The 24,313-nt window shown below is 34.8% G+C and overlaps 4 protein-coding genes across 9 annotated transcripts; all 4 read right to left on the reverse strand.

Moving 5' to 3' along the window:
- Positions 1-2,601: 2,601 nt before the first annotated feature.
- On the reverse strand, positions 2,602-6,742 carry LOC107415622 (uncharacterized). The gene is made up of 6 exons (XM_016023980.4): positions 6,277-6,742; positions 4,463-4,657; positions 4,277-4,393; positions 3,963-4,112; positions 3,541-3,599; positions 2,602-3,020 (listed from the first exon to the last, which is right to left on the reverse strand). The coding sequence occupies exons 1-6, from the start codon at positions 6,442-6,444 to the stop codon at positions 2,885-2,887; spliced, it is 825 nt and encodes a 274-aa protein (XP_015879466.3). The 5' UTR covers positions 6,445-6,742; the 3' UTR covers positions 2,602-2,884.
- A 1,307-nt stretch (positions 6,743-8,049) lies between these two features.
- Positions 8,050-11,550, reverse strand: LOC107415661 (outer envelope pore protein 37, chloroplastic). 4 transcript variants are annotated; one of them, XM_016024023.4, is made up of 6 exons: positions 11,034-11,544; positions 10,656-10,745; positions 10,291-10,461; positions 9,980-10,074; positions 9,431-9,551; positions 8,050-8,316 (listed from the first exon to the last, which is right to left on the reverse strand). In XM_016024023.4, exons 1-6 carry the CDS (start codon positions 11,415-11,417, stop codon positions 8,185-8,187), a joined length of 993 nt encoding a protein of 330 aa, XP_015879509.3. In that variant the 5' UTR covers positions 11,418-11,544; the 3' UTR covers positions 8,050-8,184. The 4 variants fall into 4 exon arrangements, with proteins under 4 accessions (XP_015879509.3, XP_060675259.1, XP_015879510.3 ...); XM_060819276.1 differs by lacking the exon at positions 8,050-8,316 and adding an exon at positions 8,854-9,209 and having other exon boundaries at positions 11,034-11,550; XM_016024024.4 differs by lacking the exon at positions 8,050-8,316 and adding an exon at positions 9,037-9,090 and having other exon boundaries at positions 11,034-11,546.
- A 1,101-nt stretch (positions 11,551-12,651) lies between these two features.
- LOC107415655 (la-related protein 6B) lies at positions 12,652-18,016 on the reverse strand. 2 transcript variants are annotated; one of them, XM_016024013.4, is made up of 10 exons: positions 17,076-18,016; positions 16,377-16,458; positions 15,964-16,058; positions 15,765-15,836; positions 15,412-15,491; positions 15,215-15,314; positions 14,399-14,446; positions 14,247-14,315; positions 13,736-13,885; positions 12,652-13,322 (listed from the first exon to the last, which is right to left on the reverse strand). In XM_016024013.4, exons 1-10 carry the CDS (start codon positions 17,619-17,621, stop codon positions 13,059-13,061), a joined length of 1,506 nt encoding a protein of 501 aa, XP_015879499.3. In that variant the 5' UTR covers positions 17,622-18,016; the 3' UTR covers positions 12,652-13,058. The 2 variants fall into 2 exon arrangements, with proteins under 2 accessions (XP_015879499.3, XP_048332026.2); XM_048476069.2 differs by having other exon boundaries at positions 15,648-15,836.
- Positions 18,017-18,169: 153 nt separating this feature from the next.
- On the reverse strand, positions 18,170-24,238 carry LOC107415660 (inositol 1,3,4-trisphosphate 5/6-kinase 4). 2 transcript variants are annotated; one of them, XM_025072557.3, is made up of 12 exons: positions 23,666-24,238; positions 23,484-23,519; positions 22,670-22,868; positions 21,782-21,876; positions 21,285-21,353; positions 20,671-20,873; positions 20,097-20,247; positions 19,905-20,018; positions 19,356-19,418; positions 18,981-19,126; positions 18,751-18,904; positions 18,170-18,673 (listed from the first exon to the last, which is right to left on the reverse strand). In XM_025072557.3, the coding sequence occupies exons 1-12, from the start codon at positions 23,840-23,842 to the stop codon at positions 18,518-18,520; spliced, it is 1,563 nt and encodes a 520-aa protein (XP_024928325.1). In that variant the 5' UTR covers positions 23,843-24,238; the 3' UTR covers positions 18,170-18,517. The 2 variants fall into 2 exon arrangements, with proteins under 2 accessions (XP_024928325.1, XP_015879508.1); XM_016024022.4 differs by having other exon boundaries at positions 18,751-18,883; positions 23,666-24,228.
- Positions 24,239-24,313: the final 75 nt, after the last annotated feature.

Genomic DNA, 24,313 nt, shown 5'->3' on the forward strand with positions numbered 1-24,313 from the left:
TGGCTTAGATTCTTATAGTGGTTGATTAACCCATTCTCTTTCGCAGGCGTCTTTCTAGAATTGCATGCTACTTTTCAAGGTGGACAATTTTCTTAGGTTCTGGATCAGAAAAAAGAATATGATCCTCGAATGTCAGAGCTGTAGCATTATGCTCTTTTAAGCTTACTTTTCTTTGTCATAATTACTGTTTGTCCAATTGCCATTTCTTTATATTGCTTACGTTCCAAATTTTCTTTTGGAGGTATCAAAGAATTGATTTTCGAGTACATCCATCAATACGTAGTTATTGTGATGCTAATAAGGCTAAACGGTAAGTTTTTCAAAGTACTCCTTTAGATTCAGAACTTAAATGTAACTAGACAGTTAATTATGTGAGAGAGAGAGAGAGAGAGAGAGAGAGAGAGAGTTCCAGTTGTTTATGAGCATCCTATCATGGTCTAGGAACTAAAGATGATGAGTTTCTAAAAATGGAAATTTCTTTTCTTCTTGATACTCTTCCACAGTTTCATATGTTTGTGTTCTTGATTATTGGTTTTAAAAACTCAGTTTCGTTTGGTTGCCTCTCTTTCCCTTTTTCTGGGAAGTGGTGCACACTATCTAAATCTGCTAAATTGTTGATTTTGTCTTTTTGGATTTCAAACAAAATGAAGTGCATTTCGAGTTTTCCCTTTCAGTGCAAAACCTCGTTCCAACTATTTAAACTGGTAGATGATTACATACAGATAAATTACACACAACAAGAGATAAGAGAGCCTCAGAATCAAAAAACTTGCACCGTAAGTTTCTCATATTAAGCTACTTACATATTTTTTGTTCCGTGTATGGGGTAAACAATGTGTTATACGTGGTTTCCAATCGATCAACAATAATGAATAAGTCAAGACTGGGCCCCTTGATAGATTGTTCAACCGATCCACTTCAGATCAGCCAGATTGATACAAAAAGATGTGGGGGAACAAAAAAAATCATTCTTCTTTTACTTTCTCGTCAAGAAAAGTTAATATTGAATGGCACTGAACAAAAAAATGTTCTACTTATAGGGCAAAAAGATGTTGAGGAACCCACTAATGGTGAAGATGATGAGGAAGCTAAAAATGTTGAAGATGATGAGGAAGACGACATTGAGGTTGATGATGCTGAGGAGGCAACAAATGCATATGAGGAATTGAATCTGGCACTCAATCCTTTTCTCTCTGTTCCTGTCTTATCCCCTTTTCAATAATCTGTCATCTGCATCATTGGTAGTGTCTCATTTATGTCTCAGGCCTCCTTTTGCTGTTTGCACCATGTTCTTTTGTTTGTAGGCTGAGGATGGTGAAATTCCTCCACAATCAGATTCATGAATCCTTTTTTCACTATTCACAAGTCGCGTGAGCAAAAGGTACTGTAGATGTTGCCTCGTTGAACATTCATCTGATCTGTTTTACCAATAATTTTCCCTTTCTGAATGTACAAGGCAACTATATTCTATATAACTAAAGCTTCTTCTGAATACTGTTAAAATTATAGTTTTGAGACAAGCAGATGCTTGCTAGACTGAAAATTGAAAGATCCACAGTGGAATTTCCTATATGTAACTTAGATCTAAACGTGGAGAGCATCTCAAGAACCCATTTGCAAGAGCTTCTTGATATTTTTCCATCCATTGAAGCAGGTGGTGATAGAACACAAGAAGCAGATACCAGTGATGAAGAATATCAGATATATGAGCAACATAGCGATGGCAACTTCTCCAATAAGGATGACTGCTAACGGTAACACATGCACTTTCAGAAGCTAAAACTAGTGGGGGTTTTCGAGGTAAACTAGTTGTGCATTAGCGCATACAGTCAGATCGCGCCTTGCGTCGTTTCTTATCATTCCAAATGTTGAAAAACTCTTTTACACTGAATTTGGTGACTTTCCTGTGCATCTTTGTGGGGATCAAAATTTCTTTAAACCATGCTTCTTTATTTTTTCATCCAAACTGGCAACCATTATCTAGTGGTCGAGGCAGAGTGATTGCTTACTCAATTCAATTCTGAGAGGTGAAGCTTTTGTATTTATGGATTTTATTATGAGCAGTTGGCTGTTCGTTGATAGGTAAAGAAAAGGTATTGTCTACGAAAGCAAGAAATTGCACTGGGAGTACCATATATACATGCTTGCCATCATCATCTTGCTCCGAGCACAGCAACTTTATTAACCAACAAAAAGGAAAATAAATAAATAAAAAATGGCAACTTTATTACTTCACTTTTAACCCACATCGAAGCTGCCAGCTCAACAGAAAATAATTTCCTCCCATTTCCGTCAATGTATATGTACGCCATATTTGATCAAAACCAAAAATGTAAACGTATAAACTGAGTTAAATTTGCCCTATTATGTCTTGTTATTCATGCACTTTAATGGGCAAGCTATGAGATAGAGAACGGATAGATCTTTCATTTTCTTTAGCCGAGAACAAATAATTGTATTTCTGATTATCTATATTGATATATTCATAGTTCATCTTCATCGTCAGGTTGGTTAACTCAAAAAGCTCATATACGACTTTCCAAGGGTTAAAAAATTTGACCCAAAACAAGCTAGTAGCTAAAAAGCCATTAACATTTAAAATGAGTAAATCCCTATTCTTAGTTATTTAACACTAGCACTATTCGTGCATCAAATGCATGCATGGACATATATTTAGACAGAACGTATACAAGATTTGCCCATTTTTCAAGAAAATATACCCATCAATATAATAACTTCTCTTCCACGAAGTAGAGCAATTGGCCCCTGCCTACCGTTAGCAATCTACAAAGTCAAACAACCTGTCCCATTCCATCTAATTTACAAATAAAAAATAAAAACTCTATGAATAAATGTATGGACAGCCAAAAGAATAGTTGTATTATTAATCCAGGTAGAAGAGAGTCACAATTTTTCGGAGATTTTTGGCTTCTTGACACGTTTCCATGAGCAATTTACTATCATGGAAGGCAAAGCAAATCACTTGCTGTACGTGTGAAATGATGTCCATATTGCACAGCCTGCAGTTTCACCAAAACACTATCATTTGCATCTATCAAAGTCAAAAAGAATTAACACCATCAAAATAGGGTGCACCAGTGCAAAAATAAAAATAAATAAATAAAAAAAGCAAGAAATTATCTGGAGTGACTTTCACTTTGTACACTTGGTAGTGCTGAAGAACTACAGGATAAACACACAATAATCATAACTAAGAGGAAAGAAGAATGTCTGCATCCTAGAAGAAGGTTATGCATAATGGGTACTAACTTTACTGCACTAATCTTGTGCTCCATTGCAGCAGTGAGCAACTATGATCTTTTTCCTAAGAGAAGGGTGGTTAATGTACTACCGATTTCCATAAATTGGTAATACTCCCTTTATAGTAGTTTTTTTCAGTAACCATCGAGAAAAAAAATATTCCAATTCAGGCGTAACGAATTTAAAATGTATCTGCTCTGTTCTAGATAGGCTACAAAGGCTAACTGAAAACGAAACAACCATATTATTAAGCAAATATATAGAGTTCTATGACAAAACCTGCTTGCTTCTAACAGAGGTAGATGATCATTGTGAGGCTTCTCTATTACATTCTTCACCTGCAAATTTTCCAAAAGATGATGAAAATTTTAAAAATAAGGCCTTTATGTGTTACCAAGGAAGGAACCATCATATGCAGGGAGACAAGTGTATGCATAAATGTATGAAAAGGAAACTTTCCACTGATCACAACGTTGAACAAAACCACAAGGGAAATAACAGAACGCCTAAAGAGACAAAAAGGGAAGTAAATAAAAGACAGATTGATCAAAACTCAGATGAGTCAAAATACCCAAAGCATGAGACCAAGACACTAAGTAATTAATAACTAAGATTGCTAAAAGGTAAAAGGTTATGAAATTGTAATGTCAAGGATCATAAAATTTGTTATAAAAGAAGGTACTTCCTAGGAAAATTCTTACTTTTGACAATAACTCCTGACTCTCAGGAGGTTGCTTTTTCAAGCTCTGTGGCAAGATTACTGTAAGAAGCTCTGGTTTTTCTGCTCTCAAAGCACCCCTGATAACAGCAGCATTAGTGCCAGATGCTCCAGATGTATATATGTGATTTTTCTGCAATCAATAATCATTCAGCTACATGAGGAACATGAAAATCAAAGGCAACTAACCAATTCACATTCAACATAAATAGGACATGTTACAATGCTAAATAGCATACAGCGTACTTATATATATTCACAGTTCCACACCACATATAATGAAGTTCAAGTTCTTACAGTTATAACCATTGCGTAGCTAAGAATCTCAATAAGTTCTTGATGCATGAATCCCATATTCCGTGTCCCGAAAAAGCCAATAGCTCTAGGTCCTTGCTGCTGAATGGCTAATAATTCCTGCCAAAAGATAAGGTGCCTTAGAAACTCAATAAAGCAGCTTCAAATGTTATGGGTGCTAAGACAAACCTGTAGATAATCCACATCAGGGGCAGGTCTAAACTCTGATACCAGAACTGCCCCTGATCCTTCAACAACAGATTGAGCTTGGGTTGGAATTTGACTGCCTACATCTTCTTCAGAACCAAACATGTGCGCACTACCTTTCTCTCCATATTCCGTATTGTCTATATCTTGATCTCTTCTCATATGTCCAGAAAGCCACTATACCAGTACAGAAAAAGAGAGCCCCTGGTAGTAAATCATTAGTGAAAACCAACTGCCCACAAAAAGTGGTGGTCATACAAGTTCATTCACACAAGAGCGATAATATATGACAATCGTACAAGCTAGCCTCAAAAAAAATATCTGATTCATAAAACAAATTCTTTGGAAACCTAAACAGGTTATACAGAGCTTTATGTTGCTTGCACAATCTCATCAAGCGATATACATGGCTAAAATTTATGCACTAAATGTTATATCAAATGAAATAAGAAACTCCTTGTGTTGTGACTACGTTTGCCCAATATATACGAAGATAAAAAAGGTGCTTATAATCCAAGCTTGAGAAAGTGTAATAGATACACTGTATATACATTGAAGCACACAACCAGGCCAGTACCACTTCACCATCAGTTGAATTGTAAACTTCTAATAACAGATTTTAACAAATAAATGGTCCTATTCTTTTTGTAGGACTTCGCAACAACTTAAACCGGTGACATTTAACATTCCAGTAGACTGCAAGAGGCAATAATATCAACTATGAAACAAATTCATCTATTTAAAATCAATTCACTGCTAAAAATTTGAACATAGATAGACAGAAGGCAGTCAATAGACCATTGCAACCTGGCTGTGGAGCTCCTAAAAAACCTCTGTAACCTGAATGTAGAGCTTATTAAAGACCTCCTTTTTTTTTTTTTTTTTTTTTTTTTTTTTTTTGGTAAATTGAATTCAAGAGAAGAAAGTGCATACAAGTACATAAAGCCTATAACTCTAAACCAAGAAACTTGCATCAACATTTCAGATGGACAAAGAATTTATTATAAAGCTGAAGGCATAGCAAAAATCTTTTTTGCCAACTTCCAAACAAGTAAAAACGTAAATGAACTATCCATTTAATTGAGGCAAAACTAAACTAAATCACTTACTTCTCTAAGTTTTTCTTTTCTCTGCTGGTTTCCTTCAAATTTAATAGCAACACCATGAAACGCAGCCCCATGAAAACAATATTTGCAGCATATTTTTAACTTTAAAAAGTCTTTTTGTGAATATTATTAAAGGAAACAAATGGTTCTCCTATTTGCATTGGCATTAAAAAAAAAAAAAAAAAAAAAATCCGGCTTTAGTCTCCTATTTACTATTTCAATATTTTCTTCACTCGATTATTTTGATTGAGAAAGCAGCTTCTTTCCGCTCTACATCAGAAAAAGCTTAAAGAAAGGCATGTCATTTATTTATAAATTGCTAATCAGCTAACAAAAAGTTAAAACTTTTTTGTAAAAAACACAATTCGATCTGATAATGTAGGGAAAAAAACGCGGTTGAATGAATGGAATCTGAAGTATACTTTTTATATATGTATTATACATAAAAAGAAATAAAGCCCATCTTTCGATGGCGTACTAACTAGCAACACCAAGCAATAAATCGCTTAATTTTGTGTTAGAAGGAAAGTGAGCTTTGGTTGTAGACTATTTATTTAGAATAATGAAAAAACAAATAAACCCAAGTCAAAAACCTCTATATTTCGCGTCCCAAACATTGCAACACACAAAACCCAATCTAGAACTCGAAGACTCATTCATACATATAAGAGAAAAGAGAGAGTGATATACCGTCCGTCCCCGTAAAGGTGGTGACTTTCTGCGAGTGAATGTGTGGCGGCCATGGAATTTGACGGACTTGAATGGAAAATCTGAAGAATAAGAAGAAGAAGAAGTGGTGGTGGCGGCGGCGGCGGCGGTTAGAGGCAGGAAAAGCCTCAAAGGTAAGGTTACAGTCATTGTTCGGCTGATTTTCTCTTTTCTATTATTATTATTATTTTTTTTTTTCTTTTTGTTATTTCTTTGCGTTTTAGGGGCAGCTTTTTCTCTTCTTTTACTACCCTTTTTTCTTTTTCTACATATACCCGCTACTACTTCATAATACCAGCAGCTCGTCTCAAAGTTGTTATTTTTGATTTTTCAATCCGACCCAATAAATAATAAACCTTTATATTAGAAAAATGGGTCCGAGGACCGAGAGTGTTATCTTTGCGCTTTTCATTCTCTTTTTGCGTTCCTTTAATATTAATATATTTCTCATATTCTCCCTGAAAAATTGCAACCGAACGTCTATCTACTTTGTATGACAATCAAAAGGAAATCACAACCTTTTACATAAAATATACTTTTACTTAAAAAAAAAAAAAAAAAAAAGAAAAAATTTTCTTGTGGTTGCCATCCATCCAGCAACTACTTATACTCATCTTCACCTTCATATCTATTATCTATAATGGACGGATGCGTTACAAAATATTTAGTAACCAATACATTTACGGAAGTAGCAAGTTCAGACCTTAAATTTTATGTAACATTTTTTTTTTTTTTTTATTTCCTTTGCAAGTGAACGAAGAAAAATGTAACATGGGTGCACCCAATATATTTCCTATGCGAAGTAATATCAGCGGAGATATATAGAAGGATGATTTGCAATGCAAATTGCACACCAACCCATTACTTGGTTTTAGCGTTATGATTTACCTTATGTTTGTATGTATGCATGCATGTATACCAACATAAGACAGACAAGTTGTAGGGTCCCAACATCTCATAAATGATTTCTTAATATTCTTGGACCTGGTTGTACCACACAAACACACACCATGGCAAGGATCAGATTTAATGGACAAAGAAGTACTAGTTAAACAGCTCAAATTGATTTCAGACCTCTCATCCTCTTGTCACTTTGTCCGCCTCTCCCTCACCATTCTCGTAACTTTGGTTTCGATATTTTTAATTCGATCAAGAGGACAATATACCATTTTATTTGCACTTTCGAAAATCGATTGGAGTTTCCTAAGCAAAGCCAGTGCTATAATTTTCTATTACAAGCACTTGTTTATTATCCCATATTGTCCCCCCTTTATTTAGTTTCGGATAGAAGTTAGAAGCCACATCTAACTTTTACGTGACCTTGCTAGGATAAAAGTCCATTTGTAGCTTTATTTTATTTAAAAAGAGAGGGAAAAAAAAAAAAAAAAAAAAAACTCAACGATGATGATAATAATAAATAGCATATATTATTAGTAAAAAGATACTAACAATTCTATACAGAATCAAAACCTTAAAATCCGTTTTGACGAGGTGATTATCTAATTTCAAACCTTAAAAAAAAAAAAAAATCTTGAATATCCATGGCATATTCAAGTTATAGTCACCTATGCCACTCATGTATAACCAGCATACATGGCAAATTCTGGTTGGGCGGGCAAATAAGAGAAACCATTTTATTTATAAGAGAGTAAGGATTAGAACACAATTGATGTCAATGTCATTGGGAAGATCAGATATAAGCATCATGAATACAAGAGGAGTCCTTCCAGCAAAAAAAAAAAAAAAAAAAAAGAATACAAGAGGAGTCAGAGATTATATTGCATAATATAATATGATGTATATCGGGAAAAAAAAAAAAGAAAAAAAAAGAAAAAGAAAAAGAAAACGAAAAAGAAACAACATAAAACAACAGAGTAGCCAGCCATCACATCATATATCCCATCTTTTTTTAACCCGGAACATCAAGGCTGATGATTTGATATCATCTTGTGGCACTTGCAGCATAAATTGAACTTTCATCTTCATAGGGGCAGTCTTTGCTTTCCCTCCTTCATCCCCCACCTGATAACATAAATATCAATTATCATTATTAACTCAAATGCCCTTTGTTAATGAATTAGGTTTTTTTATTTTATTTCCAGCAAAGTTATATGTAGCTTGCTTAATTCAACTGTTTATTAATGTTAATTAATAGTAAACATTTTAATTAACTATAAATTTAAGAGAGAAAAAAAGGAAATTAAAAAATAAATTCCAAATTAAACAAAATTTGAAATTGTGTTAATTTTTGGCTTTTGTTTTTTATTGTGTTTTTTTTTCCCCTTTCTTTACATTTGTAATTAATCGATATGTATAATGCACTTTAATTATCTCTAAATAACATTAACAAATAATTAAAGTAAACAAATTATATACAATTTTGTAAGAACCTAAAACAAAAAAATAAAACCAAACACATCAACAAATGACACCTCAATAAATCATTTTCAGATAACTTTATTCTTCTGATCCCCCATTTCTCTTCAATGCAATTTTAGAAAAAAAGGAACAAACTCATATAAGGTCTCAGAGACAAATAATGATTAATTGAAATAGATAAGAAAACAAAATGCTCTAGCTATATTATTATAACATATATAATGATTATAAACATATAACTTTGAACTATATAAGGGGATGATGCATATTGTTTTCAAGCATGCTTCATCTTAAGTTGGAAAGAAAAAGCATTCCATGAAGTTGGAAAAAAAGGGGGGGGGGGGGGGGGGGGGGGGGGGGGGGGAATGCTTCATTGCATCATTCATGAAGTTGAAAATGTTGAGGAAGCATTCCATGCTGTCCAAGACCACAGCACCAGATACAATGTCAGATTGCAATTGCAGAAAATTATAACTTGAAGCAACAAAAACATGTAATTGCATCACACGCCAGCATGTGCACAAACAAACTCCACACTTGGTACACAGGAAGTATGCAAGAGAAACACCAGCGATTTAATTATACCCAAGGAATGGTAGCAATAGCACTGCCAAAGCCACTAAAGAAGCAAATACTAAAAAGCATGAAGATGTAATATTATCATGCTAATTAAGTAATTTTTAACAGGAAAAAGATACAAAAAGTTGAAAAGTTTGTAATACGAAATCAATAAAGTCAAGCAAATCATGCAACTTACCCAAAGAGATGCCCAGCCAAGACGCACCTCTGAATCATATCCAGCTTTAAATTTGAAATCCTTACCATATGTGTGCTTGTAAACTGCACTCCAATTGTTGGCATCAAAATTGTACCAGTAGCTGGATATTAAATCAATAAAACAATCCATGAGGGCCATCCAGTTGTAAGTCAAGCAGTAAATCAATGACTGAGAAACAAAAATAGCTACTACTAAGACATGACAATCCAGTAAACAACTTGTGTTAAAGAAATAGTATGTAACATGCAAATATCATCAAATACAAAATTTGGCATAATAATCTGAATCTCAACTTATCATATTTAGTTCTCAAACTGTGGCACATAAATTTAGCTAACAACTAGGTGTGTACTTAGTCTCAGTAAAATTATCATCAAGGTAAATTACATCTATAAACATGTGGTGACAAAAATTAAAAGACAATTTCAGTTTTGTCAGTCCCGATGAACAGAAACTAAAGCAACAGTATCAAGTTATGTGCGAGAAAGCAAGCCACAATCAAAAAAGGGAGGGAGGGAGATATCTAACCTCAATTTGTCTGATGGACTAAATCGACGCTTAAATGCAAGAGATAATGCATTTGAAGGCAGGGTAATGGTTGGGATAAAGGACATCTCGCCATCCTGCAGTAAAAATTGAAGTTTATCAACAACGCATGTACAGAAATAGTTGCAAACAAACGTATCCAAATACATAGACCCAGAATATCTAGGAAGCAAAGACAGTGGTTTCCAAAGTTCACAAACCCAGCCATCCATCAGCACCTCCCCACCCACCTTTCACCCAAAAAACATATATATATATATAGATAGCAATGTGTGGAAAATGCTAAAGCTAACCTTAAAGGAATATCTTAGTTTCAAATCTTCATCCACGTAATGAGCAGTACACACACCATTAAAGATTTGGCCTTTAGCAATACTATTTATTGATAACGTTCTCTGGACTTCCTCCTCTTCTCTCTCCTCCAAAGAAACTTCACCAAGGGGGAATTTAAGGGTTGCCTTTGGCTGCAGTACGAGGTAAGTAATTAATGATATAAGAAAATCACAGGAAAATGTCTACTCGCTAGAACATGTTAAACAGACAGAAGATGATTTTTTATTTTTTATTTATTTATTATTTTAAAGTCCAGAGCCACAGTGTCTAAAAGTAAAATGATAAGTCCTGAAAAGTAGTCCCCGGGGGCAGAGACTATACTCACCAAACCAACAGATGGAACAGCAGATGTTAGCTCCAATGCATATCCAGGTTCAGCAAGCTTTGCAACCATTGAAAGTTCTCCTTGCTGTGCCTGAGGAGGAAAATTCCATTATGCAATCATATATAAGATTAATTGGTCCATGGATATGCAAGTCTAAGTAAGTTATTGCTCTTTCTCTCCTACTAACATAACATACGGAATCAATCTCTACTTATCCATGTATTACAATTGTGTTTGTTTCAATCTAAAATAAACTAGTTTATTTATTTATATATCTTTATAAGAGAAATTCTGGTACAAAATTAGAAAGTTGAAATTTCATTTACAAAAAAGGAAAAAAAAAAATTAGAATTGAAAAGGGTAAGAAAGTTCTTCCACCTTGACATCGTGGACAGCACGGAGATGAAGCCGAGGAGCGACATCCAAGGAGGCCTTGAGGAGGGTGTTTTGGTCTTCAAGGTCGTAATGAAGAGAAAGGTGCTTGGAGATGAAAGCCAACTGAGGAAGAGAGACGTGGCCGTTGTGGTCGTTCTGGAAAGAAAGCTTGAACTTGGCGAGGCTGTCGAAGAGCTTGCAGGAGAACTTGTGGAAGAAAATGGAGGACTCGCTGTCGAATTCCGAAGTGAGTCGGACGGAAGGCCTTTTTGGAAACCTGCATAGGCGAGCCTCAGCCGGTAGAAGAGGATCGACGATAGGAACTGGAGCCACCAGCATGTTAGGGTTTGGAGGGGGAGCCGAGGCTGCTGTTGCGGACTCCGCCATTGTTTTCGTTTCGTTTGCTTCACTGTCTTCTCTCTACCCTCGGACTACTCTGTGTGTGGACTCTCTTGGATATTATGAAATTGGGTTTCTGATTTTTTTTTTTTTAATTTTTTTTTTGGTTTCATTTTCAAATGCCCGATCCCAACAAAAAAATAAAAATCAATAAATTAAATAAATAAAATATTTATATATATATATATATATGTATTGTCAAAAAAAAAAATAGTATTATATATATATATATATATTCATACAGTTGTATAATTTAAAATTTAAATTGGATTTGTTGGATTGTTATGAATTTCTATAAATTTCATAAAAAATTTATAAGAATTTTATGAAATTTTTTATGTTAAGTTTGTATTTTATATTAATAATTTTTTTTATAATTTTTTTTTTAAAATTTATTATTTTTTAAAATTAATAATTTTTTGAATACCTATAGATTTTAAAAGAATTCTATAAAATACTAATTGAATACATAATCTATTAAAATTCGAAATGAATATCATTAGATTTGTATAGATTCTTTTAAAATATAAATCAAATACCTCTAAATTTCTAAATATTTTTAAAATTCTTCAAATTCTAAATTGAATACATCATTTTAATGTTTTTATATCTCTTATCAGTATTATAATATAGATATCATTATTAAAAAAAAAAAATTATAACATAGATTTGATTTTTTAATATATTTATCTATTATATGATCCTTATTGCTTATACAATTCAAAAAGAAAAAAAAGAAAAACTTACACCTATATACCTGTATATCCATAGATTTGGACTGACGATAAAATTATGTATTCATGTTGATAAGCTTATAAGCTTAAACTAGTTGTAAAACCTATTCGACCACAACTATTTATAAACAAATGAAGAAATTTAATTAACTAATTGACGAGTTAAAAATATGCTATGAGAATTGGTTTTATTAATTCAATTCTTGTCACCAAAATTTTCAACACACTCTCATCAAAATTCTTGCCACCAAAAATTTCAACACTCTCATAAAAAAATATATAGGCAATTGAAATGCAAAGCAACACAAGCCAAGAGGTAATAGTGTGATTGAGGAAGTACTCTAAAAGGGAGCATTCATTTTGCTACGTATTGTGAAAAACAATTCTCAATTCTTAATAGCAATTCTTAATAATGAACATACAAATATGTTAACATATTATATATATATATATATATATATATATATAGAGAGAGAGAGAGAGAGAGAGACTGAAAATGCGTTCTTTTTTAACGTTCATTTCTTCAATTACTTCTTTATCTATAGGTACAAGTAATTCATCACTGCTTTTCTTTGTTTTTTCCTTTTTTTTTTTTTTTTTTTGTTATTTTCTTTTCTTTCTACATCAATGGAATAAAAAAAGAGGGGCAAAAATCACATCTGTTTTCACCACATACCCGACTAGAGAACACCAAAAGAAAAAAGAAAGAAGAGTAATCAACTAATAGAGACAAAGTTGAGGGTTGCTTCAACTAGATAGGGGATTGACAGCCTTATGTAAAAACCCTGCCATCAACACCCACATGAGAAGCACAGATCCCATCCCCATCAGAACCCCAAACATAACATGGAGAAGCACACCTTCTAGAGCTAGTATGTTAAATCATCACATTTCATTATGTGGTAATCCTAACAGAAACTGGTTTCCCCCGACCCACTGCAAATCCTCTCGTACCATCAGGCATGCGGGGTCCGGGAGGCTGCTGCTTTGCAACACCTCCTGCCTGATCATTACTACCTGAATTGTTGTTTTGGGGGGGAGTTCCCACATGATTTGCTCTATTATTGTGATTGTATTGACCTCTTCCACGTCCCTTGTTGCGCCCCCGATTCCGCCCTTTTCTCTGTCCCCCTTCCTTGTCATTGCAATGTTCCTCTCCCTATCAATGAATGGTCAATATTTTAAAGCCAAATAGGATGGACCAAAAGTAGCACTGACAACTATTAAAGTTCCCAAAATCTCTTGATTTTTTATTTAAGTAATCAAATTTGTTATCATCAACTGATAAATTCTTTAGTTCTGTTAAAGAAACAGAAGTGTACGCTTTTAAAGTGATACCAGTTACCAGTAGAACACACAAATGTAAGATACTCAAACTAAGATTTGTCTCAAAATGATCCTTTATTTGCTGAAAAATATTATAGATTTAGTTTTACTGTTTTACCCTAAATCACATTTGAATTGGATATTAATGGTAAATCTTTAATATATGGTTTCTACAAACAAACAAAATTATAATATTCTACTAACCCATTTTAAATTTTCAATAATAAAAATCTGCTAAACACTTACTAGATGTTCATGAGAATTGGCATCAGAGTGCTGAGAAGAATCTTCTGATTGTTTCTCAAAGGCCAAGTGCTCAGATGTGTAATTATCATCTTCCTCACATTGAACATCTCCATCATGCCCTTTTTTTCCTCGTGCTTGGATAGGTTTGGACTGAAAAAATAAACAGAAAAAAGAAGAATATATATATATAAACAACTCAATGAGTTGGTCCAACTCAAATGATCAACTAATGCAAATCAGTCAAGTCTCTTGGTTTAGGGACCAACGCACATGCATTCACACTTTCCCATACACTTAACAAATGCATCCATCTTAGCAAACGAGATTCTTTTTCTGATCAGAGTAAATCAGATTATTTTTAATATCCGAAATATACAACTTTTTTTTACCTATAGAATTGAAAACTTTCACCAATGAACTCACATTCTGTATCAGTGAACTATGTGTCCAATTATACTAGCAGGATTTGCATTCAACTAAAACAAAGAACCATAAGGCATTACGCATATACCGTGCGTTTAAGCATTAAACGGACCCTAAGACCACTCCTCCAATTCCTCTCATCATTTAGCTCTGCAGCCTGCAGAATAGTAATGGACAAATTATTTTTTCCATTGAGATGGGACAAAACAAACTGCCAGATGATAAAATAAGAGAACTTACGGCCTTTTCAGCCAGCTCAACAGATTCATATTCGACAAATGCATGCAACTGCACAGCAGAAAGATGAACATCATATTAGATTCTGACATAAAAGAATACTAATAATTGAAGAGTAGCAATTGCATTGTTGCTGATATACCTCACTATGTATGTTTATGTCCTAAAATCCAATAACTAGTCACCTAATGCAGCATTGTAAACTTTCATTCAGAGTAGGGATCCATGTATAGTTACAATGAGAAAATCACTTAAATTACCCACATTATAGTAGTAGCTAAAAGACAAATGCATTAAAGTTACTTTATATTGTACCAAACCAATCGATGATCATATCAGGATATAATCCTTTGGTGAATCCATGAAAAACAGCATTCCAATTAGTAAAGCATAGTTGCATACAAGCACCTTCTTTTAATAAAAAAGCCCCAAAACTAATCAAAATGGACAATTAGGGAATAGACTAATTATGGAAGTCACCAAACAGGAATTGCATCACATGGAAACAAATAGAAACACAGCGTGAACTTGTCTTAGAGGCTTGAGCGATATTTTACTAGGTTTTCTGAAAGCTCATTAATGATTGATCACATAGCATGTCAACAAATAAGTAAAGAAAGTTTGGAAAAGGATCCACATGACAAGCAAAGAAAGTTTGGAAAAGGATCCACATGACATTCATATTCACTAAAATGGTATACTGCCACTGAAGCAAAGCCCATCAATACAAAGTAAATGGCAATTCTTAGTCATAGAAATAAAAAACATGTCTAACGAACTAGCGAGAACCTGCCTCAAGATAGTCGTGTTCGTCTATACCTTATTACTGAAGAGCATGCAATCAGCTTTTGCTGATCTGGATGCTGAAGAGGCCCCTCCATTGGAGATTTGCGGCTGGCAGGTGCGGATTGTTTTCACACTGAAGAGCTCAACAATGAATAAATACTCATAATTGCTAATTAGGAGAAAATAAAAAGCATTCAATTATAGTTTTCAAGCAAAAAGTTATCTAATACCTTCCAACAGCAGAGAAAACCTTCATAAGATTTTGGTGGCAATGATCCTCCGGCAAATTTTCAGCAACAATTATGCGGGACTGTACATAATATATGAAAATCAGATGATAAAAATTCAAATTGAAGATTCAGTTGTTTACAACCTCAAGAATATCATCTTAAACAGGAAAAATACACCAAAACTTATAAGACATTAGAAATAAATAAATATATGAAAAGAGAAAAGGAACCATTACTGAAAAACAGAATAATGATGCATGCCCAAAGGAACAGAATAACATTATAAACAAGACAACAAAGTATCTTGCTAAAAAATACAACGTGGCAGATCCAAAGAAGCAAGTTAAACCTACTTGCAACTCTTCCATATCAGACTCTGTCAGGGGATGCTGGCGTTTAACCTTTTTTCCATCTTCACTAACAACCTACAAATATGAAATTAAACGAAGGTGACAGTCAAAGGTTAAATCAACTGAAAGCAATAAAAATATATAGTGATTCAACAAGAGAAGATTATAGTAGGTGACGCAAGAGATAAACAAACTAACTCACAAGCTTTGATGAGTTACGCAAAACAGTTGCAAGCTGGGCATGACTACTAGTGAGGGCCTTAATCTTTTTGAAAGATGCAACAACAGATATCGGCACTATACAATGATGAAAAAAGTATTAGAATGAATATTAACAGTTAATCAGATAATAAGTAAATCAACCAATTTCTCACACAACAATCGCTAAAAAAACCTAACATAGACTATCAAACTGCAAGTCTAAAACTTCACAAACAAAAGACAGACATGAGCATGGGACAAGTATGCATCTGAGCATAACTACAGGCATATACAGGAGTAAATTACGTAACCAAAGCCGATAGATGTAAGCAGACCACATGTACACTGTTGGCACACAAAGAATAAATCTAAGTATACAATATAACCAAGATATCAACTGAGGGAGAAGCTTACCAAATCCTTCAGGATCCTTGCTGATGAACCTCATTAAATGATCAGTAGTAGCCAAATTCAAATCACTGAAATAATACTCCACCTACAATTAATTAAGCCACACAAATAATTAAAAATTATAAATTATAAAGGCATGAAACAAGAAATAAAATACTACAGGGTGAAAATTAAGGTTGCCTAAGAAAACGCATGATATTGAAGGAATACAGAAAGTTCACTACCAAATAGACAGTTAAATTGACTGACATTAAATCAAGCATGACTAAACACAATAAATTTACAGGGGATTGGAAGGAGATTTATCTTAAAGACTTGAGATGGTATAGGCGTGAAAATGCGGAATCAACGGAAGGAAAAAAATAAGGTACATGACTTTGAAGCATATATTTTATATATTATATAAATTTCTATACCCTCCATGTGAACAACTACAACATTGAACGAGTAAGATAACAATTGGAAGTTTAGGAGGCATTTTATCAGTTTGGCAAAAAAGAAAGAAAGAAGCTTGCTAGAGCAGCATTCAAATAAGTGGGTGTCAGTGGTGAATCAGTATCAAAGGGGCATATAGTTATGTATAAATTGACTAGTGTAGTGTCGTAAGATATAGATATAGTCGAATCAGTTTGAGAAAAGAAGCAAGCAAAATGGGTATATGTAATATATATAAAAAGAAGGAAAGGAAAAAAAAAAAAAAACCTGGTTCAAAATCTTGAGAGCAGCGTCGTCGGAGAGCTTAGACTTGGAGTTGGAGTTGGCGTTGGCGTTGGAGGAGTGGGCAGAGTGATCCACTGGATCAGCGCCCTGGCCCTGGGATTGCTGTTGATGGTGTTGGTCAGAAGAACCAGGTGGTGCATAGAAGTGATGATGCTGGTGGGGTTGATACTGTAGCTGGAGATGGGGATGAGGATGATGGTGCTGGGGATGGGGATGGTGATGGTGGTGGTGGTGGGGGTGGGGATGGGGGTGGTGATGGTTCTGAATGGGGATGACGTGAGGCACGTGAGGGTGAATGGGTCCCACAGGAACATGGAAAGGAGGGGGCTGGAAAGGCGGAGTAGGAGGAGGAGGAGGAGGAGGAGGCGGAGTAGGGATCGTGTGGGGATCTGCGCGAGGGGAGGGGACGAATTCGGGAGCACGGGCGTTGAGTCTGCTAAACGAAACGTTTCGAGAGAGAGAAAGAGATGGATCTGATGACGATGATGATGATGATGAAGCAGCAGCCGGGGCTTCGTCTTGGGCCATTGCTTCTCTTTTGTCCCTTGTTCAGTTGTTGTTTACACTTAGCAAGCTAGGGTTTCTTTCAACTTCCAATCCAGAGGGAGATATAGCCCCCTGTCACTGTCACTTTAGGAAGGAGAGACGACTTCCCTCGGTCAGATTTCAGGGGAGGGCAAGGAGACGGGGAGGAGGAGGAGGAAGAGAAAGAGAGGCTTTTGTGTCTCATATTTGGATTATTTTATTTTATTTTTATTTTTATTTTTATTTTTATTTAATAATTTATATAATAAGAAAAAATAAAAAATAAAACATCTGAATTTGATACGATGAATCTGAGTGTAGTAAACCATAGTAGACACTGATCTGATCTGAATTGGCTGCGAGTGTGGGACCACCCTTTTTCCTCCACATCATATCATATGAACTTGGAATCCACACCTTAATGCCAGCTGCCTCCCCTTCCAAGTCCTAAAGCCCAAAGCCCAAAGCCCAAAACCCAAACTTCTTCCCACTAGCTTTACCTATTTATCTAACTCGATAAGGTAAACTAGTAACAATTAACCAAATCCCAATGGCCAATTCAGTTTATTATTATATTAACAGATTCATGTCAATTACTTCCAAATCGAATGCCATCACAATAAGTTAGCTCCTCCAAATTACATTTCTTAGACCCTTTTTTAGAGGATGCAATTTAACGCTGATTTTTTTTTTTTTTTTTTTTTTTTTTTGGGGGGGGGGGGGGGGGACAACAGAATGCCATTTAAGATTGATATCATCATCATCATCTTCTTCTTCTTCATATTTACTACCACTTACAGGCAAACGCCCTTCATGTGATGACGGAAAATTTAATTGAAACCAACCACCCTAAACATAACTTGGTTAATCATCATCAGCATCAACTTTATTTGTAACATTCAACATTTGTTTTCTTCTCTTTGTGTCCTCCTGGATTCCGATTTTCTCTTAATGGCATCCCACAAGGCAGGTATGGCAACATCATCTGGAACTTCCTTGAATGAAGGTAGGTAGTTCACATCCACTATCACATGTTCGCCGCTTCGTTCCTCTATCTGTCAATTTTCTAACCACATTACTACCATTGCCATCTTTTAACTAGAACCCACAATCTCAATCTGAAAATACTTACAACAACATCAAACCCGAAGATGGTCAGACCAAGATTTCTCATCAGCCACTCTGCAGCATCTCTCACCCGATCATGATCTATGCGCTCATTTACACGATGCTCCTTTTCATTTGCAGTTGGTAGAGATTTTAAGCTGTCAACCAAATCACCAACACTAGCCATAATCCACACCACCATAAATTCATATTCAAAAAATTCCAAGAATAATAAAACATGACCACACTTGCTACCTGTCAAAAACTAAAGGTCTCAGTTCATTGCTTCCACATAATTTCATCAATGTATCAGTATTTGGTGTAGAATTCTTAACTGCATAAAACACTTTCTCCCCTAACACATAGAACTTGTACAGAATCGACGAGTGATTGACATATTCCTGCATTTCCAACGTTTCTTATTTTCATTATCACATCAAATCCAAAATGCTATTATCAATTGGAAAACTTTTGCTTCCCATGCATCAATGCTTTTTTCACATACTCTACTTGGCATAGGACCTGGCAAGCAGTTACATGGCATTTAGTTGCTGAAAAACCTAATTAATGCCAACATTTCAGGCAAGACATCTAAACCAAGTAATCAAATGAAACATATTTGTTCCTCACCTGAATAACTGCGGGAAGGGGAACACTCAAATCTTTGAAATCTTCAACTTTAAAAACAATTGCCTGTTGTGAAAAAAATTGACATCTTTAATTTAGAGAATATAATGAACCAAAGAAACTTTGACCGGTCAATAATACTTGAAAAGAATAATTGCAATAAATTCTTAAAAATCCCTGAGAGAGTTGAAAGGATGATCAAATAATCACAGCATCTTCCCTAGTTAATCGTTTTGTGTCTAGGGAAAAAAACATTGGCTAGGTGATTTCTCTCTAGAATGACACTAAACATTAATTTATCTAGGAAAAAGTGTTCAAGCATATTGAAATTACTTGTCTACAATGCATATCAATTACAACCAAATCATAAGGGGAAAGCATCTCAAGTAAGATATTGAAGTCTAGCATACCAGCCACAGAAATATGTTGCACTGAAAGCTAGTAAGAAAAGTTACATAATTTTTTTATTCCAATAGTTTGAACAGAAAATAGCATGAAGCTCAGCTTTGTAGCACCAGAATTTAAAAGAAGAAAAGTCCAAATAAATAGTACCATACTGTGAGCATCAGGCACACCACAAGCAACCTGAGGTTTCACTATACTTGGAAGAGATAGCTTAGCTTTGGATAGCCTTTGAAGGAAATCAGGCTCGTTAAAATCATCCACCTGCAAACTTTAAACTCCAGGTCACTTTCATTTTTTGAGGGGATGGTAAAATTACAAACGCTACATTGGAATAAAGACCTTAAGAAAATGGGGTCCCCTGATCTTAACGCCTGAAGTATTTACATCTTCCAACCCAAGTAGAATCTGTTGAATTTTATGCCGATCCAATACAGGGTAAATGTTATCAAGTGGGTCAATCACACAAAAATCCACATGATGATCCATATAACTGTCCAAAAAACAAGAAGCTGATTAGAAATAAATATACAGTTGATTACATTTTGTATTGCCCTTTTGGTTATCCCTGTATATTTGGGTTGCATCTCTTTTGCTGCTTCTAACCCAAACCATCATTGTAAAATGGTGAATAACAAACAGAGTTTGTTGAAAAGCTGAACATAGAAAAAGAAGAAAAGAGCTGGGTATACTATCAGCCAAACCACACACCCGGTTCTGAAAACCCCTAAGCCTGTGCAAGTACAAGTTATTAGCATGATATTCTTTTCTCTGAGCCAAATGATTAATGGAACATCATTGATGTTCATATATGACAAGACTGACAAAATGTTAGTTGGTAAAATTCTGCTTCTCTTTTTAAAAAATCATCAAAACAAAAATGACTAAAAGATAGATTGACTGATTTTAAGCTTACCATTTCAATTCCTGCATGCCCCTGGTATAAGTTATTTTATTAGGGTGTCCTGAAGAGCCACTTAGTTCAATGGATAAAATTTCATCTGTTGCTTTATGAAGAACTATATCAACTTCTTGTAATTGAGGTGAAAGAGGTAGCTCAAATGTGAGGGGAAGGAACATTAACCCATTTTTAGTTGGATACATAGGGAATGCACCCCTCTGCAAAAATCAAGATAGCCCATGAACTACAAATTGCAACAAGGTAATACATGTAAAATGTATAGTATATCAGTATTTGAACAGCAAACATAACAACGAATAACAATGGAGAAAATTGCAATCAGATCAAACTAGAATATTTTGAAGACAAAAAAGTCTCTAAGTCTCTTAATTAAAATAATAGTAACAATAATTTGTAAATTTTTTGTTCAACTAGTTACAGCGATTGAACTATCATGTTCCTATTAGAAGTAAAAGAACTGCAGAATTAATATCAAATTAAACACTTTATGCTAGCCTAGGGCATCAAAACACTCAAGACCACGCCACATATTATTCTTGTCTCCTTTCATCTAATTATTTTCTTTTTCTACAACACTGATTACCTTCAACTCACTTGGGAGGGCTCACCTTAGCAAAATCTTCTTGACGTGAAGGCTTCATGACATAACCAACTGTTGTAACATTTTTCCCGGTTTCCTGTTTTTGATGTGGAGCATACAAATTTATGGATACATGAGCAATATTATAAACATGCTTTATTGATAACCTTATAGCAGAAACAAGAACTTCATTTTAAACTCCATTTATGAAAGTGCATTGTACTGACTTGTGGCTGGTTAGGGAAAACAATCAGCTTGGAAAAAGGCCCTAATAAATCAAATTTGTGAATTCTTCAGGAAAACTGCAAATGTTGAGGAGGGATCTTAACAAGCTGGCAAACATCGTGATACATAAGCATATTCCAATTTGAGGCATATTTCCTGGATTTTGTTTTTATTTGGTGCAGAAAATGACTAACTTCAAATATAAAATAAAATGGAAAAAAACTAAACTTGAACACTATCTAATAATACGATTTCTTTGTACAGTTAAAATAGTAGAGTGGGAGAAAGAACCACCATAACCTTTCTATTGAAGTGGCAAATGGTCAAAGGTAACTCATCCAATCTATTGATTTGAATGATGCTTGAACTTTCACATGAACTACCACCCTCAGTATCTGAAATGGAATAACCAATTGCAGCAACCAGCTTAGCATTACAACAACCAAAAAAAAAAAAAGACATAAGATGGGTATGAACGAGAAAAGCATATACATGGTTCACGCAAAAAGGAAACAGATTTTCGAAGAAAGGGCCATTGATGTACAAGAACACATCTTGTCCAAAAGCTATTTAATTAAGAGTTTGTGGTCATTCAGTTCAGTCTAGATCCTAACATAAAGCAGAAAAACACACTCAATATCCACAAGATCATACCACCAAATATCTCCCTTTCACACAATGCCGACTCACTTAAAAGAAAAACAAAACAGGCACTTGGAGGAATAAGACTAGTCACTGATGAGGATGCAGAAATTGTTTCTGAAAGTATTTTCGAGGTAAATTTTATATGCAGACAGAAACGTTATTTATATACGTGACATACCTAAGTAAGCAGGTGATCCTTAACTTCTATAAGACTACATTTACATATCCCAGGCAAGAACATACCTCCTAGTTTCCATTGTTCAGTAAAACATGTACTACAATGCTCACTCAGAACAGTGATCAGCCAGTTGTAATTGCTTAGTTCAATAAAGATCTCATTCTTCTCATTAGAAACTAGATACAAAATGCTGTCTCCTAGTTTCCATTGTTCAGTAAAAAATGTACTACAATACTCACTCAGAACAGTGATCAGCTAGTTGCAATTGCTTAGTTCAAGAAAGATGTCCTCCTCATTAGAAACTAGATGCAAAATACTGCATCCTAATTTCAATTGTTCAGCAAAAAATGTACTACAATACTCACTCAGAACAGTGATCAGCCAGTTGCAATTGCTTAGTTCGAGAGAGATGTCCTTCTTCTCATTAGAAACTAGATACAAAATACTGCCTCCAATGTCATGCCAAGATAGCATAACCTCATGAATAGCAGCATAAGTAGAAGAAGCATCCAACATAAAGCAATCGACTGAATGCAGATTCGCCATCCTTTTCAGAAGACTCACCTAAAACAAGCAAACAGAATTGCTATTAACAATAGATCACCAAAATAAAAATATGCATTCAATGAGATAGTAGGTTCTTTTGGTCTCTACTTAATCGCATCAATAAGAGTGAGCTTTTGTAATTCAAAATATTAATTTTATTGCTTTTCCATTTTTTCTTTCCTTTGTATATTAGAAACACTGAAACATATTTGAAGAAGCCTATAGCAGAGTCTTTTTATGTACTTCTGAACTTTGAAGGAGGAGTAAAGAGAAAATTATTTTAGTATTTGATGTCTCGTTTATACTAAAAGATTCCAGTTGTGATCAATCTTCAACCATTAGCCAGCTGAAATAGAAGTTCCAACTAAAAAGCCTATTTCTTTTCAGAGCGTGCCATTTTAATCAACATGCAGCATTGAATTTGAAGTTGAAAGTAAATTGAAAGTGAGAGATAAAACGTTGGCTTAGGTGGTGTGTTATCAGGGGAAGGGAAAGAAAGACGTCAAAAGTTAGTGCAAACTCTTCTGCATATAGCAGCATTCAGGGAAAGAAAGACGTCAAAAGTTAGTGCAAACTCTTCTGCATATGGCAGCATCAAAGGAAAAGGAATACACAAAGAAAAAGAGAAACTACCTTCCGAGATGAAAGACCCGGTCCGTAAGAAATTCCCTGCAGAGATTAGAGATTAGGAAAAATATTCCTCCCAATAGAATGAAGGCAATTATTACCTACGAAATCTTCAAACTTCAATTAAGAAGAAATTCATATTTTGTATTCAAAGAATTTGAAGAAGAGAAGGAGGGGCAAGGAAGTACCGTACGGATGCCGGAATAACGAAGCTTTCGGAGGAGGGACTCGGCCCCTGGCTGTAAACACTCTTGGTTTTGCTGTAAAACCACTGCCTCGTCCATTATCACACCCCTCACAATACCATTACCACCCGCCATTTCTCTCTCTCTTTGTTTACTGCAACCTGCAATGGCTGTTTGCATCGTCCGATTTCGATTGATTGATTCACCGCAACAAGACCCACCGAGGACACTTCTATGCTTTGCCTGTGCCCAATGCTATACAATTAGCGAATTTACGCAATCGCCCCTGCATCGTAAATCCTAAACAAGCTTCCTCTACTTTTTCCTCTCTCTTCCCTCGTGATTTGATTCTGGTGACTTCACTTTTTAATTTAATACGCTATTATTATTGTTGTTGTTATTTATTTATTCATTTCTCGATTGAGCGTGAAATTCCAACATTCCAATCCTCACTGGACTATTTTCGAAAAGATTTATTAATTATTATTATTATTATTATTATTTGTAATTAGGGGTGGGTAAATAATCGGTGGAACCAATTCGGACCGATAAATCTGATCGAACCGAACACGCATAGATCGGATCGGTTGGACAATTTAGTTTGTCTATTACGAAAGAAGAAACGGTTTGGTTTGGTTGTCGGTTAAATAC

This window comes from Ziziphus jujuba, chromosome 1 (assembly GCF_031755915.1).
Source record: "Ziziphus jujuba cultivar Dongzao chromosome 1, ASM3175591v1".
Taxonomy (NCBI): Eukaryota; Viridiplantae; Streptophyta; class Magnoliopsida; order Rosales; family Rhamnaceae; genus Ziziphus; species Ziziphus jujuba.

What these genes read in the sequence shown, in the direction of transcription:
- LOC107415661 (XM_060819276.1), bottom strand. Translation starts at nt 11,417, where the DNA reads ATGGCGGAGTCCGCAACAGCAGCCTCGGCTCCCCCTCCAAACCCTAAC. An exon ending in AGTCCATCAGACAAATTGAG is followed by an intron (nt 9,552 to 9,979) that starts GTTAGATATCTC and finishes TTTAATATCCAG; the next exon opens with CTACTGGTACAATTTTGATG. An exon ending in TTGGCTGGGCATCTCTTTGG is followed by an intron (nt 9,210 to 9,430) that starts GTAAGTTGCATG and finishes CTGTGTACCAAG; the next exon opens with TGTGGAGTTTGTTTGTGCAC.
- LOC107415622 (XM_016023980.4), bottom strand. Translation starts at nt 6,444, where the DNA reads ATGACTGTAACCTTACCTTTGAGGCTTTTCCTGCCTCTAACCGCCGCC. An exon ending in GCTACGCAATGGTTATAACT is followed by an intron (nt 4,113 to 4,276) that starts GTAAGAACTTGA and finishes TATTGATTGCAG; the next exon opens with AAAAATCACATATATACATC. An exon ending in GTCAGGAGTTATTGTCAAAA is followed by an intron (nt 3,600 to 3,962) that starts GTAAGAATTTTC and finishes GAAAATTTGCAG; the next exon opens with GTGAAGAATGTAATAGAGAA.
- LOC107415655 (XM_048476069.2), bottom strand. Translation starts at nt 17,621, where the DNA reads ATGGCCCAAGACGAAGCCCCGGCTGCTGCTTCATCATCATCATCATCG. An exon ending in TGCGTAACTCATCAAAGCTT is followed by an intron (nt 15,837 to 15,963) that starts GTGAGTTAGTTT and finishes TCATATTTGTAG; the next exon opens with GTTGTTAGTGAAGATGGAAA. An exon ending in GTTTAATGCTTAAACGCACG is followed by an intron (nt 13,886 to 14,246) that starts GTATATGCGTAA and finishes TTATTTTTTCAG; the next exon opens with TCCAAACCTATCCAAGCACG.
- LOC107415660 (XM_025072557.3), bottom strand. Translation starts at nt 23,842, where the DNA reads ATGCAAACAGCCATTGCAGGTTGCAGTAAACAAAGAGAGAGAGAAATG. An exon ending in CTGGCTGATCACTGTTCTGA is followed by an intron (nt 21,877 to 22,669) that starts GTGAGTATTGTA and finishes ATTCCATTTCAG; the next exon opens with ATACTGAGGGTGGTAGTTCA. An exon ending in CCCTTCCCGCAGTTATTCAG is followed by an intron (nt 19,127 to 19,355) that starts GTGAGGAACAAA and finishes TTGGAAATGCAG; the next exon opens with GAATATGTCAATCACTCGTC.